Below are 26,294 nucleotides of genomic sequence, written 5' to 3'. Positions count from 1 at the left end.
TCAACAGATGTAAAATAAATAAATAAAATAAATAAAGCTACGGATGAGGCAAATGGGCATTCCCAGGCTTGGAGAAAGAATATGACAAGGCCCCAAGATAGCTGATTTCAGAAGTCCTGCAATGGTTCAAAGTCCCAGGAACATTGTAAAAATTAGTGCAGACTATGTACAAGGACCTAATGACACAAATATGATCAGTGTTCAGACTATCAAAGGGGTTCCCTGTGGGGTGGGTGTGCATCAGGCTTCATTTCTGTACCACTGCTGTTCATACTGCTGATGGACTACATTAGCAAGCAGGTCAGAGGGAAAGAAAAACAAAGCTGCTGTGTGCAGATGATGTGGCATTACAACCAAACTGGACAACAAACCTTCTATACTGTTTGCTGTTTATAGACTTCAAAAGGAGGGAGCAAGAAAACTCCCTCTAGGTAATACTCTATGGAACCCCTTTTGACAACATTAAATATTTCTCTCTACTTCAGTATTTTGAGCTTGCTAAAGCTCAACAGAAAAAAAAAATCATAAAGTGCTTTCCAAATGGTGTTGGTTAAAGAAGAAAAGAAAAACAGACAAAGGGAAGCTGGAAACTATACTTCTGTGCTAATTTCTTGCTGTTTTATCTTACATGTGGCAACCAGTATCAATATTCTGTAACCAGAAATTTCTGTTGTTTAAAGTTAGAAGGAATATCTTTACTATCTCCAGTTAGTACCATTTAAAATTTCCATTCAAGACTATAACGTTTTCATATACCTTCAGTATGACTTTGATGCTGACAAAATTCAACAATAGTTTAGGCAGAGGTAATTTCTTACAAAGTAGTTTTAAGTGCAGAGTAAAACTAGCAATAAATCAGACAAAATTTGCTCTGATCTGGACTTTGATATGGTTCCTTGCTAAAAATACTTCTGCGTAAACAAACTATTTGGACTTAATCTGACAAGCCTTGAAAGGTTTAAGAGTTATCTGACCTCAAAGACATTCAGAGTAGCTGGACCAGTCAACAGTCCAATGACATTGTTTCATGTCTATTGTTCTACAATTTTCTGCACTGAGGCCCCTGCCTGCCTGCCAATATCTTTATAAATATTCTTTTATTCAGCATTCCTAACATAATTGCCAACCTCACACAATCTGCCTAGGTATTTGGCATATTGTCATTATTATAATACAATTAAGAACATGCTTAGATATACTTAGATATGGGAGAGCAAAATTGCATAAAAATGGTGTTTAGTACAAAAAACAACCTAAAAAAAGGTCATGCTGTTTAGGACTCATAAAAGTTTAGTAAAAACACTTCATTCTGAGCTATACATTCTCCCACTGAAAGAAAAATGGATGGAGCTAAAGGATTAAAATGTTTAGTAGTGTGGTTAAACCCTCCTAACTTCTCACTTGATATCGACAAGACTGAAAGAATTACATGGCCCGGTCAGTTGTGCTGACCTCCAAACCAAAAGCATACTTAAAAGAGTTTTGCTGTCTCCATCTCCACAGAATGTGCAGGATGTCAGTGTAATCAGATTCATGTGTAACATGCAAGACTTTCAGACTTTTCTAAGCAAAGGCAGGACTTAATGCGCTTGTCAAATTTAACATAACCACATTGTCTTGGCAATAAACATGATTATAACAAAAGAGGGAAACAGAAATGTATTCTGCTTTTCAGTGTGACACTTTACATGTTCGTTATCAGCCAAGTGGTGTGGTAAACCTTTGCAAGTACTATTGACTATATGCACTTTTAACATAATGTTAATACCTGGAATGAAGGGCATATGATTAAACCTGCAACTTTTTTACCATTGTCTGTTAAAGATCTACTTACACACATTTTAAGTTTGACACATTGCCAAGACAGCTAGTTTATTTTTTATGCTTTTTTCTTTTAAAAGTGAATTAACATTGAACAAACGTTATTCCCATTTTTCTCACAGTGATAAATGTGATTATTTGCATCTGTTATAGGTTCAAAAATATTTTTTTTGTCTTGTGATAGATTAGCCAGAACATATGGCACTCTCGACCCTAAAGTAAGGTTTAAATAGCCTATCTAGTAATCGGATGTTGAGTACATTGCTACATATTTCCCTCCTGTATATTGTGATCCTTATGCTATACTTAGGCTTGGACATGGCATTCAGTACTTATGCCCTGCATTCTGATATACTTTCAAACACATGAACTTTTTATACTGGTGTACCTTCTATGTAAAGTGCTGATGTTTCCATTAACTTTTCATTGATGTAGTTGTATTACCTCTCATTTTGTATTGTTCTGTTGTCTGCTTGTTAACTGAAGATGTTTTTGTTAACTGAAGCAGTGTCCTGATTTTGGTTCATATAAGAAAACAGGCAACTTCTACTGGAAACCAATTAATAAATAATATATAGTTCACATTCAAGGCATATCTGCGTTCTTTAGCTTGCAGCCATAGGGCTTCCAAACAAAAGTTGATTATGGGTACATATATATCACAAGTAAGAATGCCCAAATTAGTTTAAAAAATGAAGAAATCCAATGTGTATACAGAATTCTTTTCTGTCTTTTTCTCCCCTACCTGATCAGCCCCTTATCAGCCATTTGACTCATTCAGATCCGTTTCACTGAGGGTGAGCGCTGGATAAGAGGGATCATTATAAAGGCAGCCATCAGGACTGTTTAAGGTATTTCTCTTTTTCTACATCCCTGTAAATACAGGGTGAAGGGGAATGCAAAGGTCTGTCTATGGTGGATGCTGGAAGCAGTTCTATCCACTTTCCTCTCCCAGAGAAATCACATCAGCCCTGTGTTCTTCCTGGGCACGTCCAACTCTTCCCTCCACCTGGGAGAGGCAAGTGGCTCATGTCCCTTTGCTCTTCGGTCTTCCTCCAGTGCTGGGGCTGCTAACTAAACCCTGGTCACTTGGGTAACAGTCATGGCGTCATCCCATTATGTATGTATGTATGTATATAATTCCAGTGAATCAGAAAATGGCAAGATGACCTAACTAAAACGTTATGGAAATTGTTTTAAAGAACACTTAAAATGCTGTGTACAGATAATCATACATATCAAATGTTAAGCAATTACCATCTCTTCTTAGAATGGACAGCAAGAAATAACTGAGTAACAATTTAAACAAAATACATTTTATTTAGTAACACCTTACCAAAATTCCTTGTAGTTCATTGATTGCACTGTCCCGTTTCCTGCTCTCTCTTGGGCATTTCTGAAATGAAAAAGGAAAGCATAAATTAGTAAAACTAGGCATGCTAAGGACCCATTGTAAATAATGAACCCTAATATAACCTAGTCTAAATTATCATTATTTAACATAAAGTCTAAGACAGAAAAACATATATAACCTCAGTTCAATAATGAGGCCAATAGCTAAACCCTTACCACTATTTATCATTTATGTTTTAACTAATTGTCAGTCTGTTTTTCTAAATAGCTATCTATTTGTGTGTTATGCATGTGGACCCCTCTATCTACAGTCTACACTTAATACCAATAAGTAGGAGATCCATGATGTACCCTGCAGCTGATGGCAATAAAATGGGCTCTCTGACAAGGCTTGCATTTCATTAAAACCAAAGTAAATTTAAGCAATGAAGTTTTGAATTGATGCATTATGTGTGTATATGTGTGTGTGTGTGTGTGTGTGTGTGTGTGTGTGTGTGTGTGTGTGTGTGTGTGTGTGTGTATGTATGTGTGTGTGTGCATGAACATGTACATATAAATGGATTCTCTTCCAATGCTCGAGCTTTCAAAACTTCGAACTTCAAATGGGTGAGACCATAAGATCAAAGGTTTGAAACTTCGAACGTTTTGAATGGAGATCGCTACAATGCAGAACAGGAATCTTACCATTTTCCTCACTGTAGTGTGATCTCGGAGTTCAGATATTTATTTAGCAAGGGGTGTGTGGGGAGCAGGGGTGCTTGCTCCCCTGCAAAAACGTAAAAAAATAATTTTTTGTTTTTATGTTTTTTTAATTACGTTTTCAATTTCAAAACTTCGATCTTATGGTCTCGGCCATTTGAAATTCGAAGTTTTGAAACTTCCAGCTTCTGAAGTAGTTCCATATATGCACAGTATATGTATGTATTTATGTATGTGTGTGTGTGTGTGTGTGTGTGTGTGTGTGTGTGTGTGTGTGTGTGTGTGTGTGTGTGTGTGTGTGTATATATATATATATATATATATATATATATCTTTCTCTCTCTCTCTATATATATATATATATATATATATATATATATATATATATATATATATATGCTGTTGACCAGGAGGATCAGCCCAGAGTTTACAACCAAACAAAAAAGGACACATGATAATATAAAAAGTTGGTTACATGGTAATTTGCATTTCGAAAGCAGTAATACAATCACAGATACAAAAGCAGTTGTTAGATTAATCAGTACAAGGTTGGCAATAAGTTGATAAATGCCATGAAGGTATTCTCCACAAAACTCTTGCATCACATCAAACCTCTCGCCAACAACCCACCCCTTCCAATCCTGACATTTTACAGAAGTTTATATTACACAGCAGTAACAAATGCAACAGTAATACTAATAAACTAATATTTTTTTTAAGCTTAAAAATGTTTCTGTGTTTTAAGAATGTTTCGGTGACAAGACTTCCAGTGATTTTCAGTAGGCAGGCATACTAGGTGGTTTATTGTACTACAACATGAGATGCGGTAGTAGAAAGCCAGCTGTCAGAAATGTAAGGTTATTTTATTTATATATATATATATATATATATATATATATATATATATATATATATATATATATATAATGAGAACATCAGTTATGTTCTCAGTAGTAGATGTGCATGAAATAAATAATAACTCTGATAAAAGAAGTGGCATATGTTATATAAGCTTTGATATGTTAAGATTCCTTACATTCCTCTATTTTTTCTATGTAACTTTTAAAAGCATGCTATTAAATACAGTCACAGTTTAGTTTGACTGAAATAAACACGTCTGCAGATGCCCTGTGGCAAGTGTTCCACAATAAGACATAATGTTTTAAATGCTTGTATGATTTCTTGCTTTGTGTTATTATACCAGTAACTGAACCAGGAATATTAAAATGCACCATATGATTCTTTGCTGTTATACTAGCATTGTGATAGTTACAGTGTACAAATACAGTATTTCAGTATTTGAACTATTAGTCGTATGCTCCCAGCTGTCTGTGATGATGTGTCATGTGTATTATTTTCCAGTAGGTAGCTAGAAGCTTCTGCAGAGGGCATAGCAGGTAAGCATTAGAGGCACACTTATTTCTGTCCTCAAATCTGGCATCTCTGCCTGTGGCAACTTATTCAATTGTTCAGTAATCACTATACACAATCATTTTGACTATGAGTTTCTCTTGTGTTCATTTTCATATTTTCAACCTTGCAATTATCATACTTTCATGCTCACTCTATAGACGTTTGCCATTCCGTGTTGTAAACCTATTTCCTTTGTTACTTATATCAGCATTGTTACATGCCCTTTCTTTAGCAATATTCTAAATAGAGCCCCTTTTATAACACAACTCTTGCATTTATGTTAATATTATGTTAGTATGTTAACACTGCATTTTCTTATTTTTTTCATTCATTCCTACAAATACTGCCATTTTTTTTTTATCTCCACTTCTAAACTTAACTAATTTTTATGTTTAATATTGCATGAGCAGTGAGTAAATCCTGCAATCATATCCCTCTTCTTGCTGAACTAATGTAAAGCTAGGCAAGACTGAAAGTTAGCTCCAACAGGAAAATGGTATACTGACACAAACATATCAGGAAACACATTATTTCTGACCACTGTTAGGCATATACCTTCCAAATGTGTTCTTCTGTCGCATCATTATTCCGGGTATTTTAGCGCTAAGATTTCTATACAATGTTGATTGCTATTACGTGGTAAGAATGCCTTTGCCCATTCCTGTCTTGTTTTTTTTTCAGTTTTATTACTTCACCAGCCAGTTATTTAAATATATAAATTGTATCAGGTGTGGACCTGCCCTAAGGACCATTTCCCATCACTACTTGTACAACAATATTTATAGTATGTCTGGCAATACTGCATGGGAAGCAATGTTTTGGTCTTCCCCTTTAATGTTTGCTAACAAAACATTCACAGTGCAGTAAGATCTATTTATTTTAAAGGGAATCCTTCATGGCTATGCTCTGTTCTCATTCTCTGACTGGCATTATATATTTTTAATATATTCAGAATACAGCCAATACATTGACTTAAATACTATCTTTGCTTGTCATTAAGTTCCAGATTTTCCTTCTGTATTAGTTATTTCCCTGCTGCTTATTTTGGGGAAATGAACTCTCACAATAGTAGTCTGTGTAAACAATTGTTTGCTTTGTTTTCACCTTTGCCTGCTTGCCTTTCACATCTGTCTGTTCCCATCCTTAATGTATATGCTCAGTATGTTTAAGAAAGCACCAGCTGTTTGGTTGCCCACATCATATTTCTCCCCACATTCATTCTCTGGTCACCCCAGGGTTGTGCATTAATATTTTTCTAATTCCTCCCTAACTTTCCCCTCCTCCATTTTAGTCACTGCACTTAGAATGCAGTTTGCCCAAGGTCATCCCAGAAATTTAAAATAGATGCAATATGCCTACCCAGTTAAAACCTCACATCCCTGTAATTCTGTATCAGTACTTGTACCTGTCCTCGAAATATGGATGACTTATAATGCCAGTAAGCTTTTACCATATATGTAAGTACAGGTCCTGACAATGTGCATACTGACAACTTAAATTAACTGTCAGGATTAGACCGTAACAATCTTGTTCCTGAACATCTGTCCCTCACTGTTATACTTTTTTCTTTCATCTCTTCTTACAAATTATCACATAGCATTGAAAGGTAATTTCCACAATGCCTAGACCAATGTCTCCCACTCCAGCAACATATTAACAGCGCAACACACAAAATATTAGTAATAACTCTGACTACCCACCATATATGTATTTCCTTCCAAAAAAATATATCACAAAAAGAAAATATATATCTTTAGATAAAATACAATTAGAGCTACACAAACATTACATGCTCCGCATGCTTAACATACTGATATTTGGTGACACAGAGACTAGCCCGGACCATTCTCTCCTAATTAAAATGCCAGACACCAACTGACGGAAAATACTATGCACAAAAAATGGCTTACTTATCACACACATTAATATTAGAAACACTTGTAACAATATAGGTATTCTGTGATCTGCACAGATGGACTGAATGCTACATATCAACTATACATTATGTCACTAAAACCTGGCTTAAACTAAATATAATAGATGATGAAATCTTAACCGATAGGGTATAACATTATCAGAAAATATAAAACTACCAAAAGTGATCTAGCAATTCTGTATGCTCACCAACTATAGCTTTCCACAAAACTCATTTCTACACACTTATCTGAAAGCTCAGAAATACTATCAACACCTATTTCACTCAACAATCATGAGCAGATTGACCCTGTGACTCTATATATACCCCTACATTACACTAAAAAATAATATGTTAGTCTTAAAAGATATGTTTAAACATACTTGGTGACAGGAATATTCCATGGGACAGCCATGTAACCTCTCCCACACCACCCCAATAGTCATCATCTGTACAACTTTGTGGTCTCACACAACTAATGCACCCTCTGAGCAGAATAAACCTGAGTACTGGTCATAAATATTTTTGACTGTATCCTGACAGATAACACAAATGAAATAAACAACAGTGGCTTGTCATCTGATTCTCAATGGTCACCAGCTTATCTTAACAGTATGAAATCAGACAACAATGCATACATCTTCAACATTTACCTGAGTCAACTCTAAAATATTCTTCCAGTTAGAAACATTCAATAATAATCTCAAAGAATGCAACTGGAGCCCAGTTCGATGCCTTCCTCTTAAAGATGTTGACTTTTATAACATACCCTTCTACACATTTTAAATGTACTAGCATCTCTTTGCAAAAAGAAACCAGATGGTAGAGTTGCACCTAGCTAACATCAACCACAAAACAAGAGATTACAAATAGAAACATTGTCTGGAAAGAATGGAAAACAAGCCCTTTAAAATTTCATGAGAGTAAGAAATAAAGACAAAAAGATGTCATAAAATGACAACTCCACATACTTCATTAATAAAATAGCATGCAAGTAATCCATTTGAAATGCTATAAATTATCTCCTTAAGCTTGTTTGTTAAACCCAATCCAGTCCAGATCCTGATAAAACTAGCTACAATGTTGCCTGTTCCATTAATTTATGTATCATAAAATCGACTGCCATTATTGGACAACAACAAAATCAGTGAACTTCAAATATTTCTTTAGGATGCAGCAATGGCGCTTTTACACTGCAATCGGTATCTATCAGTCCTGTGACAAAATGTTTTACAGAAATTAAAAACAGCCACTTTAATACCTGATAACATCCTTATGGATAACTGTGCCTTGTTACAAAAACATTTTATATCCATAGCAATACTCAAGAGTAGAGCTATACAAAAAAATTAGGCCCAGATTTTGGAAGCAATCTTACCCATGCATAAAGGGGGAACATCACTGAACCTGTCCAATTACAGACCTATAGCACTATTATCCCACTTTTCAAAAATCCTAAAAAGAAAATCTATTTTGACTAGGAAGTAGTACTCAAACAGCCACTGTTACACATATAAATGATATCAATACCAACAGGATTCATGGTCTCCATGTCTCTTCTATTTTCCTCGGCTTACCAAAAGGATATGACAGTGTCTCTCATTAACTTTTTTGAATGAATAATTAATTGAATATAAACAATAAAACAATTCCCTGGTTTCACTGCTACCTTAGTAATTGTTCACAAAGTTTAAACAAAAAAAAAATACATTGTCATATTTCAAAGAAATTAACGTGCATTCCATGGGTATCTGTACTTGGACCTCTTTTTCAGTATTTTCATGAATAACTTTATTCCATAGCACTCTTTACTTGGACCTCTGCTTTTCAATGTTTTCATTAACAACATGATATTATAGCTACAATTACAACAGTAATACAATATGCTCATGACTCACCTATGCAGCAAAATCCTTACAAGACATACAGACACTCAAGTCAGCTTCAGAAATCTAAAATAATGTTTAAAAAGCTTATTCTGTTCTTTTGTGATCCCACACAAACAAAACTTTGTCTTTGAAATAGCATCTTTAAACAACACCCAAATTTAACATGTCACACATACAAGCTTTTAGGCATTTACGTATACCATAATCTAAAATTTGACAAATGTATTGACTATGCAGTCAACAAAATGAACAAAAATATGTGTATGTTATGGGGGCTTCTTATGCCCCAACTTATACTTCCTTGTATATGGATGATTTTTTAAAGGAAATATATGTATCCTACTGAATTTTTGTATAAAAATGTGATCTATTTAAGAGGTTTATAAATGATTTGATTTTTGATTGTAAGGGTAAAGTGGAGGAATTTTTGTTTGAATTTTTTGAAAGTTTAAATTATAACCCCCATGGATTAAGATTTATATGTGAATTCGTAGGAAGCTGATTAATTACTTGGACATTACTTTATCTGCCCAAGTTGGAAGAAGAATGGCATTCAACTTGTAGTAGGATAAGTGATAAATAGTCTGATGATACAGGGTTAGATAACAATGATAGGATGTATTTCATGTCTAAGTATGCCAATTTATCTCCTGTAATAGATACTATTATTTGGGAAAATTGGCATATTATTATACACAGTGAACAAGTCGCCCCCCCCCCCCACCCAAATGCCCAATTTTTCATGCAAAAGAAATAGTAATTTAAAAGAAGTATTACATTTTGATTTAGCAACACAGCCAAACTCTGTGGCAAGGTGGGTTGGATGTGGTTATTGTTAGGTTTGTTCCAGAGTTAGGAATTTGCATAGAACTAAAATAAATGACAGGTCATTTATTTCCAGTGGTTATTTTAGCTGTAAATCTATGGGTGTAGTGTATATTAATGGGTTTAATTGTAAGTTTACAAGGTAGTATGTAGGTCAAACAAAGAGAAAGGTTAAAGTTCATATTATGGAACACTTAAGGGATAATAGAAGTAGAAACAATAAAAATCCTGTAGCAGAGCATGTTTTTATAAGCATGAGGAAAGAGAGTTGTTGTTCAGTGTGCTGACTAAGCTGTTTTTACCTAGGGGTGATGATTTTAAAGCCAAGTTATTGGATTTGGATACAAAAATGATATTAAATTGTGATACTTTATACCCTAAGGCTAAAATCAGGAAGTGAATGTCCTTATTTGTTCTGCAAAATGCTATTAAATTAGTTATTTATGATATTTAAATATGTTAAAATACTTAAAATGTTTGATTGCATATATTAATTGATTGCACATCATATAAATGTCTGTGAAGGCAAAAAGCTGAGGTACTAGATTTGTTTAAATAAGCCTGGTGTGAGTGGTAAGCTGCTATTTAGAATTTCTTTTTTGTTTAGTTTGAGTATTTTATATAAGTCTAAATCTTACCTTACTGACTCTTCACTAATCACAACTGTCCAGGCTCTGCTGCTTTGCAGTTGATTGTACTCCTTTTCAATGTTCACAATCCTCCAAAAGACATAGCTACTCAGACTCAAAGGCTACTATAAAAACACACCAATGTATATCTCTACCAAACATTAATTGGCTAAAATTAAAAAAATATAATTACATTATCACAATTATAGATACTGCATAACATTACCTTTAAGCTAGGAAGGGGACAATTATTAACCAACCTAACTCAAAAATGCAACCTGACTTGATCCTTTAGATTTCAGTCAAACATCAGGTATACATTGTGACATTGTGAGGTATTGCCAGCTGTACCAGGAGAAGTAAGACAGTGCATGTGCGGCATATGCCAGCATGGCTGGCTGAAGTTTTGTATATAATCTTATGTAATTTGACTGTCACACCGTCTTGTACAGATGCTTATATTAAAAAAATGTATTAACAATGTTATTGTAACTGATTGAATGTTTAGGTTTAAACAAATAATTCTATAGTTTTCAAATACTGCAACAGATCTTAGGAAAGCTCGGAGTCTGTACTCTACCAGAGTTGTGTGATGAAACATGATGTCATTCTATAACCAGCACTGAGGGGATGAAACTCACATATCAGCTTGTTTTGTTTTCTTTGGAACCTGATATAAAAATCTATGACAGTTATCACAGTAGGTTAATTGCACAGTTCAGTTGAATTTAGAAGTAATCGGTGTAAGCTGGAAGCTCAACTACTTGCCTTGTAGAAGTAAACATTGATCATTGCCTTGCTGTATTAATTAAGTTAGATAGGGAACAGTTCTTTTTTAGACAGTCAGGAATTACAGTGAAATTAGATAATTTGTGTTTTCTGCATCTCCTTGAATCTGTCCAACTGTGTTATTTTTATTTTCCCTGTGATTGAAACTCTGATGTTTATTGCACTTAGATATTTAATATTTTCATGTTTTCTATTTTATTATTCATTATTAAATATTTTTATACCTTTCATTGTGGCTAGTCTTTTAGAGATTACCTTTAACATTTTTTTTTCAAACATCTTTACTGAATTATCACCTGTGACATACACAAATTTACAGTCATTTAAAAGTAATCAAACTATATTTAACACAAGAAAAATTATACTTCACATATATTGCTATATGTTATATAACCTAAGAAACATTACATAAATGATTCAATCCCTGCCTTTTTTTTAAATAAACATCTTTATTAAACCATCACTTACTACATAGGCAATCATACATTTATATAAATGAAAGTGAACCGCACTGGCACAATCCTAGTTGCAAGCATTTTACATCACAAGTCATACTGACACACTCCCAATTGCAAACATTATACATTACTTATAATCTACCCAATCTTTTTTCAGTCAAACATTACATAGCTCATGTTTATTTAAATGACACCCTGACCACTCTGAAAAGCTTTGCTGCTTGTGTTACACTCTACCATTTATATTAGCATTGATTTTACTCAGTATAATTGGATACCCTTGTAAGAGCCTGATAGTAATTCGCTGGTGGCAGCATTGTTACCATATTGTCTGGGCATAAAGGAGGAACAGCTAGAAAATCTGTACCATCCTTTCCCAAGAATGTGTGTGTGTGTGTGTGTGTGTGTGTGTGTGTGTGTGTGTGTGTGTGTGTGTGTGTGTGTGTGTGTGTGTGCATGCGTGTGTGTGTGTGTGTGTGTGTGTGTGTGTGTGTGTGCGTGTGTGAAGAGTCAACTCTCAGATGTGGGTGTGTCAGTTACTTGGAAATGGGACACAGTGCTCCAAAGTGAGTCTTCTTTGGGATCTGGAGAGACAGAGTCTAGTCCTGGGATCGGGAGCATGTTTCCAGTGTGCTCTTGGGGAAAATTGTACTTGATGCAGAGAGCTGCATTTGAAAATACTGTGTAAATCCATCCATTTTTGTGATGGTCTCTCACCAGTGTTGATTGTGAGGATTGAGGCTCCTTGATTACTGGCTCTGGGTAAAGAGGTCCTGTCACATACTGGTGGCATCAGTAGGATTTTCATTGAATTTCAGCAACTTTTAAGCAGTTGTCAGCAAAGGTGTGTTTACTCTCAACAGCCACAAGGTAAACATTGAGAGTGTTATTGTCACAACAGTTTTATTTATTTTTGTTAGTTAGTTTAGTCAGGGAAAGCAGGGAAAGACATCACCAGAAGACTATAGCAAGCTGACAAAGAGCCAGTTGGTCAAGGTATGCGAAGCCAGAGGATCGGTGCATGCCAACCTGACAAAAGAGGAATATGATGTCAGCCTTAATTGCAGTTGCAGCATGATCCAGCAAACAGAGAGATAGCCAATCTGGTGGATGGGGATGTGGAGCCTTTGGAAACAGGGCAGTTCACATTTTCCTCAGAGGACTTAAAAAATGTATCTGGAGTGAAAGAGACTTGAACTGAAGGCTGAAGAAAAGGAGAAGCAGCATCAATATGAGGTCAAAGAAAAGGAGAAGTGGTGTCAGCATGAACTGCAACGTTTGGAGACCAAAGAAAGACTGCGAAGTTTGGAGACTAAAGAGAGAATGAGACATTTGGTGGCTGATGAAAGAGAGAAGCACCGTCAGTATGAAGTGCAACATTTGGAGGCTGAATAAAAGGAGAAGCAGTGTCAGCATAAAAAGGAGATACTGACTCTTTGATGGGGTCATGGAGGTAATGTGGAAGGGAATAACTGAATCCCAGAAGCAATAAAGGTCAGTAAATTTCTTCCACAATCTAAAGATGATACTGATTTTGATAGTTTTACTATTTGAAAGGGTATGTAAACAGTATGATGTTGACCAAGAGCTCTGGGGATGGTTCCTGACCCCATTACTCCATGGTAAAGTTGTAACTGCTGTTTCTAAATTGTCTGATACTGACTGTTTAAATTATGAAAAAATAAAACAATGTTTGCTAGACTGTTTTAAGTCAATGCCAGAAGCTTATAGAAAAATGTTTCATGAGCATAGACGCAAGGCAGATGAAAGTGTATGTGAGTATATTATTGAGTGAAGCAGTTATTTCTGTAAGCGGGTGAGTGGGTGTCATGTCATCACCTTTGAAAGGCTGGTTGACCATTTGGTGAGGGAATAAGCCCTTAGCACTTTGCCTGAGGAGATGAACATCTGATTAGCAGACTGAGGATGTAACTCTGCAGATAAACTGGGGAGAAAAGGGGATCTCTACAGGGCATCACTACATACGAAGGGGATACCCATTGCTGCATATGGATATAAGGGAACCCATGGTGAACAACCTAAATCACCCCAACTGAGTCTACCTGTAACAGTGGAAGCCACTAGTTCCAGTACATGGCCAGGATAAATGGTTAGATGTTTTAAAGGTAACCAGAGGGGACATGTAGCATGCAAATGCCCACTGAAGCAAGATGGGGAACAAAAGGTGAGGGAGGCAGTAAGTGGAAATAACTGCCCATCAGTGGTAAGTTGTCTGGAGACAACAGTGGTACCAAACTATCACCAGTGTTTGTATCCTATCTCAGTGGATGGAAGATAGGCCACTGCTAAGACAGACACAGCTTCTGACATAACCATTATGAAGCCTGCAGTGGTTAAAAATCAGCAGTACTTACTTGGATAGTCCACACCAATTAGAGCTTTTGGAAGGACCCCATTCCAAACACATTTGGCTAGGGTTCACCTTGACAAAGACGGAGGAAAAGGAAGCAAGCAGGTAGGTGTGTTTGAGGATATCTCTGCAGATATCTTAACAGAGAATGATTGTGATAATGTAGTACCTTGTGTGCATGCAATTACATTCAGTCAGGCTTGGAGACAGGCAGGTAGGTTTGGTAGCCTCGGGGGGACCCAGACAGATCTCATCCCTGAAGCTGATGTTGGTGATGTGGGAATTTCAGGGAGGACTCTACATAGTAGCAGTGAGCCTGAAAGTGAACCACAACTGCTGGCAGGTACAGATGTTCCCATGGACAAAGTGACAGCAAGAACAGAAGTGAGTGGTAGTACCAAGGCTGCAGGGAGACACTGTTGTCAAAAAATACTGGGCTTCCTGTGGAAGGGGAGCTAGGAAGGGTCACAAAAGTACAGTTGAGACAGACACAGCTTTCAGACTTGACCTTACAAGGCTTGAGGGAGGTTGCTAAGGAGGTACCTGATGCTCAAGGAGAAGGGGAGTCTGTATACTGTGATAAGGGGTTACTGTACAGAGAGTGGAACCCTAAGAGAGAGCTAGAGGGTGTGGTAATAAAGCAGTTGGTAGTACACAGAGCCTGTCATCTAGCACTTCTAGCCATAGCTCATGACATCCCTTTTGCAGGTCATATGGATATAAAACATACCAAGTGTCATATTATGCAAAATTTCTATTGGCCTGAGATTGCAAGGGATGTAACAGTGTACTGTAGGACTTGTGAGCAGTGCCAAAACATAGGTAAGGCAGAAGACAAGGCCAAGGTTCCGTTGATGCCTTTGCCTTTGATTGAGGAGCCATTTTAGAGGGTAGCTATGGATATTGTGGGGCCTCTGAGTACCCCAGGTTCCACAGGGAAAAGGTATATCCTAGTGGTAGTAGATTATGCTAACAGATACTCTGAGGTGGTGGCTCTGTCCTCCATTGAGACAGAGAAAGTGTTAAATGCTTTGTCGGAGATTTTTAACAGGGTGGATTTCCCAAAAGAAATGCTGACTGACAGAGGTGCCAATTTCATGTCAGATCTGCTGGTTTGTCTGTGGAAGCATTGTGGGATAAAGCACAAAAAGACTATCCCCTACCATCCGCAGACTACTGGTCTTGTGGAGAGGTTAAGCTCAACACTAAAGACCACGGTACAGGCATTTGCAAACCAGTTTGGGAGAGAGTGGGACAAATATTTGCTTCATTGGCTGATTTCATACAGAGAGGTACACCAGGAATCCACAGTTTTTTCACCCATTGAGTTGCTGTATGGGCATAGGGTGAGGGGGCCTTTAGAGTTGATTTGTGATGAGTGGGATTGTGAGTACAAATCCCATAAGGAGTCTATTGTGGCATATGACCTAAACCTCAGGACAAGGCTTAGGGAGCTCATGGGTTTGGCCCAGGAAAACCTGACAGCAGCCCAACAGCAGAAAAAGGTTTGATATGACAATAAGGCTCAAGCTGAGAGTATGCTATGGGGCAACAGGTTATGGTGCTTATTCCTGTCAGACACAATAAGCTGCAGGCAGTTTGGGAGGCACATTTCAAAGTAGTAAGGAAGGTCAGTATTGTTAATTACATGGTAAACCTGCTAGGCAGAAGGCAAAGGCACAAATTGTACTATGTTAACATAATGAAGCTTCAGCATGTTAGGGAGGTCCTAGACAGACTGCAAAGGGCAAGGTTGACCATTACGCCCAGTAAGTGTTAGGTGGGTATGACAGAGGTCTCCTACCTGTGACATAGAGTGGGGAGTGGTAAGATTAGGCCAGAACCTGCTAAGGTGGAAGCTATTCAGGTATGGCCTGCTCCATTACCAAAAAGCAAGTGAGGACATTCTTGGGGATAGAGGGGTACTATAGAAAGTTTGTTCCCAATTATAGTACAATAGCTGCTCCCCTCATAGACCTGACAAGAAAAAGCAGGCCAGATAAGGTAGTGTGGACCCCAGCCTGTGAGCAGGCATTCCAAAAGCTTAAAGAGGCTTTGGGAGGACCCCCTGTATTAGCCAGTCCAGATTACAGTAATGCCAAAGCAGATGGATTCCCAAGACAGGGTATATGTTAAAGTGTTCCCAGACAGACCCATTTCTCTCAAGTAACAGCTAGCTAGAGTCTTCAAAATGGGGGAGAGATGTGATATTGTGAGGTATTGTCAGTTGTACCAGGAGAAGTAAGACAGTGTATGTGTGGCATATGCCAGCATGCCTGGCTGAAGTTTTGTAGATAATCATATGTCATTTGACTGTTACGCTGTCTTGTTAGATGTTTATGTTAAAAATGAATCAGCAGTGTTATTGCAGCTGATTGAATGTTTAGGTCTGAACAAAGAATTCTAAAGTTTTCAAATACTGCAACAGATCTTAGAAAAGCTCTGAGTCTGTACTCTACCAGAGTCATGTGATGAAACATGATGTCATTCTATAACCAGCACTGAGGGTATGGAACTCACAGATCAGCTTGTTTTGTTTTCTTTGGAACCTGATATAACAATCTATGACAGTTATCACAGTCAGTTAATTCTACAGTTCAGTTGAGTTTAGTGATAATCAGTGTAAGTTAGAAGCTCAACAACTGCCTTGTGAAAGTAAGCATCTTAGCATTGCCTTGGTGTATTAATTAAGTTAGATAGGCAACAGTTCTTTTTAGACAGTCAGGAATTACAGTGAGATTAGATAGTTAGTATTTTACTGCATCTGCTTGAATCCGTCCAACTGTGTTATTTTTATTTCTCCTGTGATTGAAACTCTGATATTTATTGCACTTAGATATTTAATATTTTCATATTTTCTATTTTGTTATTCATTATTAAATATTTTATATCTTTCATTGTGGCTAGTCTTTTAAAGATTACCTTTAACATCTTGAGAGCACTTGTGCTTATTTTAGTGACACCTTGGCTGCTTGGGTTACACCTGCCATTTATATTAGCATTGATTTTACTCAGTATAATGGGATACCCTTGTAAGATCCTGATAGTAATTGGCTGGTGGCAGCATCATTACCTTATTGTCTGGGCATAAAGGGGGCACAGCTAGTAAATCTGTGCTAGCCTTTCTTCCAGGAATGTGTGTGTGTGTGTGTGTGTGTGTGTGTGTGTGTGTGCGTGCGTGCGTGCGTGTGTGTGTGTGTGTGTGTGTGTGTGTGTGTGTGTGTGTGTGTGTGTGTGTGTGAAAACTCAATACCCAGGTGTGGGTGTCACAGTTACCTGGAAACCTGGAAATGCGACACAGTGCTCCAAAGTGAGTCTTTTATTTTTTTTTTAAACACCTTTATTGAATTATCACTTGTGACATAGGCAGCTTTACATTCATATGAAAGTAATCAAACTACATTAACATAACAAACATTATACTTCACATATACTCCTGTATATCAAGTGAGACTTGTTTGGGATCTGGAAAGACAGAATCCAGTCCTGGGGTCTGGAGCATGTTTCCGGTGTACTGTTGGGGAAAAGTTTGGTTGATGCAGACAGCTGCATTTGAAAATACAGTGCAAATCCATCCCTGTTTTTGTGATGGTCTCTCACCACTGTCGGTGGTGAGGATTGATGCTCCTTGATTACAGGCCCTAGGTAAAGAGGGCCCGTCACATACATCATTAATCTAATAATCATTAAAGTGACTATCTGTATCAAGTTTATGTTGTGGAACTATAGAACTCTTTTACCTTATAGATTACCAATAAAAATAATGAAAACAGCTAACTTTAAGCCATTCCTTAACAATGTAAAATTGCACTTAACTAACAAAAGCTGTCCCCTGTATAACTTGGAAATACAGAGAAAAGCTATCTGACCTGTTCAGTTTTCCTAATCATTCAATCATCTAAAACCTTAATTAATTAACATTTGGAACTGTCAGTGTATAACTTAACAATACTAATATTGGTCTAACCATAATACTCTCCTGGTCATTAACCATGAGTCATTTTTAACCTTTTTATATCAAATGTCATTACTCTTACTTTCTGCTCTTGGTAGCCATTTTTCTTATTTTTGTAATTTTTCTTAAGTATGCTGTCCTTATTTCTTCATCTAATTATCTCTTTTCCATCAGCACTTAGAATTCCTTTTCCACACCTCCTTCTCCAAATTCTAAACTATCATTTAATCTGTTTTACTACTAACATGCAATAGATCATTTTCTCTGTATTCCCACTGAAGATATGTATTATGTAATGTCAGGTTATGGAAAACAGACTTGATTATATTGTGCTATATATAATGTGGCCGTGTAAAACAATCTGGAATGGGTTTGCCATTTTAACTATATACTGATGTACTTGATGTAATTATAACTATATATTTGATATAAATGTGATTATTTTTCTGGAGCTTTTCTTCCTGGGACTCCACTGAAAAGAGGTCAAAGTGCAGTCAGAATATTCTGCTAAGCAAACTGAAAATAAATATATAAATAAATAATAATAATAATAATAATAATAATAATAATAATAATAAAGTAAATCACTTTCAGAGAAGGAGAAATTGGACATTATTAAAATATTTAGGACACATTTTACACACCAATGCTAAGAGCTTAGATAATAAAATAGAAGAACACAGGCTATTAATAAAATGCCTATATCTTAGAATTGCTGTTACAGAGACCTGTTTTTTTCAGGTTGGTAAAGTTCTGATTATATATACCTTATTACAAATTAAATCAACAATATTCCTCTAGGTATAGATTACATTACATGTAAAAGATAAACACCCTAGCTGCCAGCTCAAAAACTGACCACTATAAAACCATGCTGTGACTTCAGTAGCACCTCACTACAGACTGTAAATTGTAACTTAAACTGCTAATAGGATTTGAATAACTTCAGTGCAAATATTAATTTTTGGTTTCTTTTACTAGGTTTACATTTCCATTGTTTAGATTGACATTGTTCTCAGGTCTTCAACAATCTGGGTTATACATTCTTTGTCAAATTCCATTGTAAACAAAACTTTACAATGCTGTACTAGAAAGGACAAAATTGTTTTAATCTGTGTGCCTAATTTACTTCCAGAACAGTGGTAGGTGGAAGTCCTTCCAACAACTTGTAAAAAAGCAAGCACTGCTGCTTATCATTTAATTCCCCCACATTTCTTATTTGACATCTTAGAGTTAAATAGTTAAAATATCGACTTCTTTAAAAAAAAAAAAAAAATATATATATATATATATATATATATATATATATATATATATATATATATATATATATTGCTATATCCAGTACTGCTGAAGATATGAATTGCGGATACGTTTTTCAGCATAATTCTGGTAAATTCTATAATGTGGCTCTGCAAGCTTTTATCAAAAACAAAATGATTGAAGAGAGGACTTCTTCAGCTCTGTTCCATATTACTTTACTCAGTCAAGATAATGCTCATCATTTTCTTCATCTAATGGAAAGGTCTATAGAAAGAAGGTGTGAAGGAAAATATAAAACAAGGAAGATGAAAAATATATTGTAAAATGATCTGTGCTTGTTGGAAAGAAAAAGTTGTATGTGGCCAGTGTGCATGACTAAACTTTTAACCCTGTCAGCAAGTTCTTTTAAGCATTAAACAGCACAAATGAGCATGCCCAGGAATGTGTAAACCACAGCAAAAATAAATGTATCTGCTTTATTGTTCACAATAGCTTAAAAAGCAAATTCCATTTATGTATCTAAAAAAGTATCAAAATCTATGCCTGATCAATAGTTTTCCTTTCCTTCTTATGAAAAAATTAAATTTGTAGCAATCATAATTCTGATTTTAAGTAAAGTGATGACTTGGTTACTGTAGGTGATGTTAACTATATGTAATTAATATAGTAAAACATAATAATGTCTTAATGAATAGAAGTATTGAGTTGTATTAACTTTGATTGGTTGATGACAGTGGTCTGTTTAATAAATGTTATTATTTCTGTTTTCTAATTCTATAAATTGATCTGAGTTTATTAGTTTGTAGAGACACACCTGTAATTGCTGGGTCTTCACACGTGTGTTATAATAACTTTTAAAACTCTATCAAGACTGTTTATTTTATTTAGCAATTTTGAGATTTCCTTAACAGAGGCATTTCAGATTACACTGAAAAAGGCAAGATGTCTGTATAATCAAGCTCTATGTATTTATTATTTATTTACTTATTGACATTTAGTGACCGGGAAACTCCGACTGGGTCAGGAACCCATTTTCAGAGGAGGCCCAGGGAGAAAAGCTCCAGCAGTTATAATAAAATATAGAAAGTAGTTTAAGATAATAATTAAAATTAAAGACAAATAATAAAGTTATACATAGTTGTAGGATGCATATTAGGTGGCTGAGAAAGCCAGATAAATTATTTACGTCATCACAAATTGTAAAATTGTGCATAGTTGTAAGATTCAAGCAATCCAAATCAAGTCAAGAGCGTCCCAAAATGTTGATATCCTGAACGTAAATTTATTTTTGTAAAAACATACATTTTCGTTACTGCTAAAGCAGCAACTTCTTCAGAGAAACTGACCAACAAAAAGCGCCAAGTATTTAAACTTACAATAATGCTTACGTATGCATTCTACGTCACATTAATTCAAATAGAACCTCCCATTCAGTGACGTTTATCAGCTGTAAACTTGAATTTCATTCATTATAAAGCCTTAAAAAAGTATTTATATACAACTTTTTAAAAGAAACAGTTAAAAAAAACATTCTTAAGCAAAGTTAATAATCTGTGGAAGGCATTTTAAAACATTTTCTACGGTGTAAAACAAGGTTAACATTCAAGAAACCAGCTGTTCGTACGCTAATTAAACAAAGTGTCTACCTGCTTTTACAATACTATAATTTCTAACATTGTTTTCAACAGTAGCACACCCCTAAAATAATGTCTAATACATTTTATGGAACTGTGCTTATATTAACAGTTTTTTCACGTCAAAAACCATTAAGTACTTTATAATAAAAGTACGTTCACTTAAAGTGAATTAAATTGTACACTATATACATATAAAATGTGTATATTGTAAAACCTTTTCCCTATGTAAATACATCTAATGTGGCTACTTATAAAGTATACATAAAAATCCACATTTAAATTTGAACCAAGTATATTACCTCAAAATACTTTTCAATTTCAATATACAGGTTATATTACAGTTTTCATTTAAACCTGGTACATTGAAAGCATCTAGGGTAAGTTGCCATTCTAGTTCATGGGTTTTTATTAATAAAGAAAACAGACCACCTCTAATGTCAAACGGAACATGGTCTATGGCTAAAAAGTGAAAACTGTGGCCCGGGTTATTGTTGATATATTTTGCTAGAGCATTATCACCTTTGTTTTTCTTTATAGCATAAATATGCTCGTATAGCCTTTCACGAAACTTTCTATCGGTTTTTCCTACATAAAAGGCTGGGCAACAGACGCAGGTAGCCAAATAGACAATAGATCTAGTCTCACAAGTAAGTTTGTAATTTATATGATATTTTTTGTCCCTAATTGTAAAAGAATTTGCCGGCTTCAAATAATTACACCATTTACAAGTACCACAAGTGAATGTCCCCTTGTGTCTTGTAAATGAAACATCGTCTTTCTTTCTTTCTAATAACATTTTAAGATTGTTGCCTTTCTTGTATACAATCTTGGGGATATGTCCTAGTTTTTCTGTGAGTTCTTGGTTACTTTTAATAAGACACCAATTTTTGAAAACAATAGATCTAATCAGATCAGAATCTGTGTTGAAAGTGGTAATAAAACTAATGTTGTAACATCCAACTGATTCACCACATAATTGGCTCTGATGTTCTATAATGTTTAAAGACAAGTTAGTAAGTGTAGTGTTAGAACTGTCCTCATGAGTAATTAGTACTTCTTTACCTAATAGTGGAGTATATATTCTATTTGTACGTTTTAACTCCACTTCTTGAAGTGTTTCGTCAATTAGCATTGTAGGGTAGCCTCTATTGATGAACATATCCTTCAATAAGTGGCATTCTGCATAAAATGCTGTATCCAGTGTGCACATCCTTGCGGCTTGGATGAATTGGCCTTTTATTATAGACCTTTTTTGTTTAAATGGGTGTGTACTTGTGTAATGCAGGAAGGAGTTGCAATAAGTAGTTTTCCTAAATATCGATGAAAAATATAAGCCATTTCTAATGACTTTACTTAGTGTTACATCTAAGTAGTCAATTTCTTCAATGTTAAAATGATAAGTAAATTTAAGAAATTGAGTAGTAGAGTGGAAAAAGTCAATTAGTGAAATAGCTTCATCTGCATTACCTTTAAATAAAATAAAAATGTCGTCAAGAAATCTCGTATAATATTTAACTCGTGCCATAATGTCAAGATTGTTAAAAATATAATGCTTCTCCCGGTATGCAACAAATAAATTTGCCACACTGGCGCCGCATGGTGAACCCATTGCTATTCCTTGTTTTTGTAAATAATACTCTTTATTAAAGATAAAAAAGTTGGACATTAAGATAATGTCTAACAATTCAGAAACAAGGTCTATTTCTCTTTAAGTGGCATTGAGTTCTTGCATAATCAATGTTATCCATTCAACTGCCTCATTATGTGGTATAGAGGTGTACAAGTCTACCACGTCTACTGTTAAAAAGTTATAAGCAGTATCAAAATTGAGTCTGTTGATGTTAGCGAGAAACGACCAAGAATCCTTACATACTTGTGGAATAGACTTTAAATATTTAGAAAGAATGCTGTCGACAAGTTTTGCACAAGGATATGTCATGGAGCCGCGACCATCAATTAAAGGTCTCATGGGTGGATTATTCTGATCTTTATGTATCTTGGGTATACCAAAGATTACAGGAGTTTTTGGGAATGGTATATCAATAAAATTGTAAGTATCATAGTCTATCTTAGCTCCTATGAAATGGTCTCTGAAATAACCTCTTATTCTCGAATAGGTAACATTCATTTCATTGAGTGAAGACGGGGCATAGGCTATGCTATCTAGTACTGACTTCATTTTCATGCTGTAATCAGTAATAGCTAAGATAACAAGCCCGCCGCCTTTGTCTGGTTTAATCACTCTCACTGGGGAAAGGCACAAATTATTAAGAGCTATCAATTGCTCCTTAGTAATATTTGGTTTAGACTGTTTCTTACAATAATTGAACAGTTGGTTGAGATGTCGAATATCCAACTCACAAATGTTTTCAAATAACAAAAAAACAGGGTGTAATGGTGGGTTGAATGTACTTCTGGGTTTCATAATTACAGGTGTTGTGAAACCAGCATTCCCGAACAAGAAATTCAAATTAAGTTTTCTCACATAGCATTTCAAATCTATCAATGTTTTTGCTAGGTTAAAACTTTTACTTGGGACAAACGTGTTCCCATAAGACAATAATTCTATCAATAATGGTTCGAGTTCTATTGAAGAAAAATTATAAATTTTAAAGTCACCTTTAAAATTAGTTAATACTTTCATTTTGGGACCTTCATTTGGAAAATTTTCAGTTAAACCATTTTGGATAGCATTTTTAGTTATTTCCGGTAGTTTTTCCAATTTTTGTTCTTGTTCTTTTGGAACCGAGTTTGTCGAGCTCCTAAAAAAGTTTTTTTATTATTGTTAGAAGAAATATGTGAGTTGGTGTCTTCACCATTCTCTTGTAGATATTTTTGAGAATTGTTATTGGCTCGAATTCTATTACTACGTCTTGGTTCTTCAACAGGCTGCTCGTGTAGATCTTCCTCCAATATGTAATTGTCTGTTGTATTGGAGGTGGATGGGTAAGCAGCTGTGTTGTCACCGTTATGAGAACTCACTGATGGTTTACTTACTGATGGTCCCATCTGACATTAGAGGTGGTCCGATTTCTTTATTATTAGAAACCCGTGAACTAGAATGACAACTTACCCTAGATGCTTTCAGTGTACCAGGTTTAAATGAAAACTGTAATATAACCTGTATATTGAAATTGAGAAGTATTTTGAGGTAATATACTTGCTTCTAATTTAAACGTGGATTTTTATGTATACTTTATAAGTAGCCACATTAGATGTATTTACATAGGAAAAAGGTTTTACAATATACACATTTTATATGTATATAGTGTACAACTTAATTCACTTCAAGTGAACGTACTTTTATTATAGAGTACTTAATGGTTTTTGACATGAAAAAACTGTTAGCATAAGCGCAGTTCCATAAAATGTATTAGACATTATTTTAGAGGTGTGTTACTGTTGAAAACAATGTTAGAAATTATAGTATTGTAAAAGCAGGTAAACACTTTGTTTAATTAGCGTATTAACAGCTGGTTTCTTGAATGTTAACCTTGTTTTACACCGTAGAAAATGTTTTAAAATGCCTTCCACAGATTATTAACTTTGCTTAAGAATGTTTTTTTAACTGTTTTTTTTAAAAAGTTGTATACAAATACTTTTTTAAGGCTTTATAATGAATGAAATTCAAGTTTACAGCTGATAAACATCACTGAATGGGAGGTTCTATTTGAATTAATGTGACGTAGAATGCATACGTAAGCATTATTGTAAGTTTAAATACTTGGCGCTTTTTGTTGGTCAGTTTCTCTGAAGAAGTTGCTGTTTTAGCAGTAACGAAAATGTATGTTTTTACAAAAATAAATTTACGTTCAGGATATCAACATTTTGGGATGCTCTTGACTTGATTTGGATTGCTTGAATTTTTTTTCTGGTGTTCACACTATTTCATAGTTCTAAGATGTATAGTAGGTGGTAGAGAAAGCTAAATAATTATTTACATCAGGATATTTTATACAAAATGTTTATACAAAAATATAATAGTAGTCATATAGCAAGAAATGAGGTGATAACTTGTAAAGAGCACATTGAGTAGTTGGGATACAGACAGAAGACATAGTTATTGGAAGGATAGGTTATTAGGGATTAAAGAAGTCTTCTCCATTTCTGTTTATGGGTGGGATATGCAGAGAAAGGATTAATATGGCAGGATGTCAGAGGCAGGGTGGAGATGAGTGAAAGGAGGTAATAGAAGTAGAATGGGAAGTGGCGGGGGGTTGGTCAGTTGTTAGTTGTTGGGCATGTGCAGGTCCAAGAATCATAGAGATAGTTTTTTAGTGCGAGTTTGAACTTTTTACAATTTTCTGGTGATATTTCCTTGTAGGTTGTTCCAAAGTTTAGCTATGGCATAAGAATAGAGACTCTTCCAGCTCTTTTGTTGCATTTTTGTATGTCTGTGAGTTGTCTATTGGAAGATCAAAGGTTTCTGGTGGGATTATAAGTTTGCAAGGTAGATTTTAGGGCTGGACATTTATCTGGTTGATATATTAGTTTGTGTACAATTGTGAGTTGTAAATAGGATGGTGGGGTAATTCTAGCCACTTGAACTTATTTAATGTACAGCAGTGGTGAGTGTGATATGATGAGCTGGCACCAAATTTAGTAATTTTATAATAAGACTGGAGTTTAGTTTTGAGAGAAGTGTGTAGATTTATAAAAATGGGAGCACCGTAGGTATTAGCTAGAGCTTTTTTGGTGTCTGGGTCCATAACATTTCTATGTCTATACAATGTTCCTAATTTGAAATGAGTTTTTTTATGGCATTAAGTATGTGTTGGTTGAAAGTGAGTTTATCTATAGTGATACCCAATAGTTTTGCACTAATTACAATTTCAATTTCAGTTTTGTTATGGGAGTAGATTTTGAAATCAGATGTGTTAGTTTTAGGAGAAAAAAGTAAAAAGCTTAGTTTTGTTATGGTTTAACAACAGCTGTGCATCAGTTAGCCATCATTCTACTGCGGTGAATGCAGTTTGTGTTTTTTGCAGCAGGTCAGACATATTGCTAGAGGAGGATATTATTATTATTATTATGGAATCATCGGCATATTGGATTAGTATGCTGGGATGGCAGATGGTGTGAAGGTTATTTATAAATGTATTGAAGAGAAGGAGTCCTAGTATGGACCCCTGTGGCACTCCAGTTTTGTTGGTTTAGTCCTGCCACTTTACACATTGTTGTCTATTGGACAGAAAACTGTTAAACCCATTGGATATCACTTTGGATATCCATATTCCGCCCCCACCCCTGGACAAGAAAACTACCGTGAAAAACTTT

The 26,294-nt window shown here is 35.3% G+C and overlaps 1 protein-coding gene across 1 annotated transcript in view; it reads right to left on the bottom strand.

The window, feature by feature from the left end:
- Positions 1-26,294, bottom strand: part of LOC122795753 (shootin-1-like) — a 944,918-nt gene that overhangs the window by 107,654 nt on the left and 810,970 nt on the right. The window contains exon 14 of the mRNA XM_044064066.1: positions 3,158-3,217. Coding sequence (XP_043920001.1) covers positions 3,158-3,217 — 60 coding nt within the window. The remainder of the gene's footprint in view (positions 1-3,157; positions 3,218-26,294) is intronic.

This window comes from Protopterus annectens, chromosome 2.part2 (assembly GCF_019279795.1).
Source record: "Protopterus annectens isolate FY-2018-M chromosome 2.part2, PAN1.0, whole genome shotgun sequence".
NCBI classification, from domain to species: Eukaryota; Metazoa; Chordata; order Ceratodontiformes; family Protopteridae; genus Protopterus; species Protopterus annectens.
The sequence above is the reverse complement of the archived record's forward strand: the minus strand, read 5'-3'. Positions and strand labels throughout refer to the sequence as shown.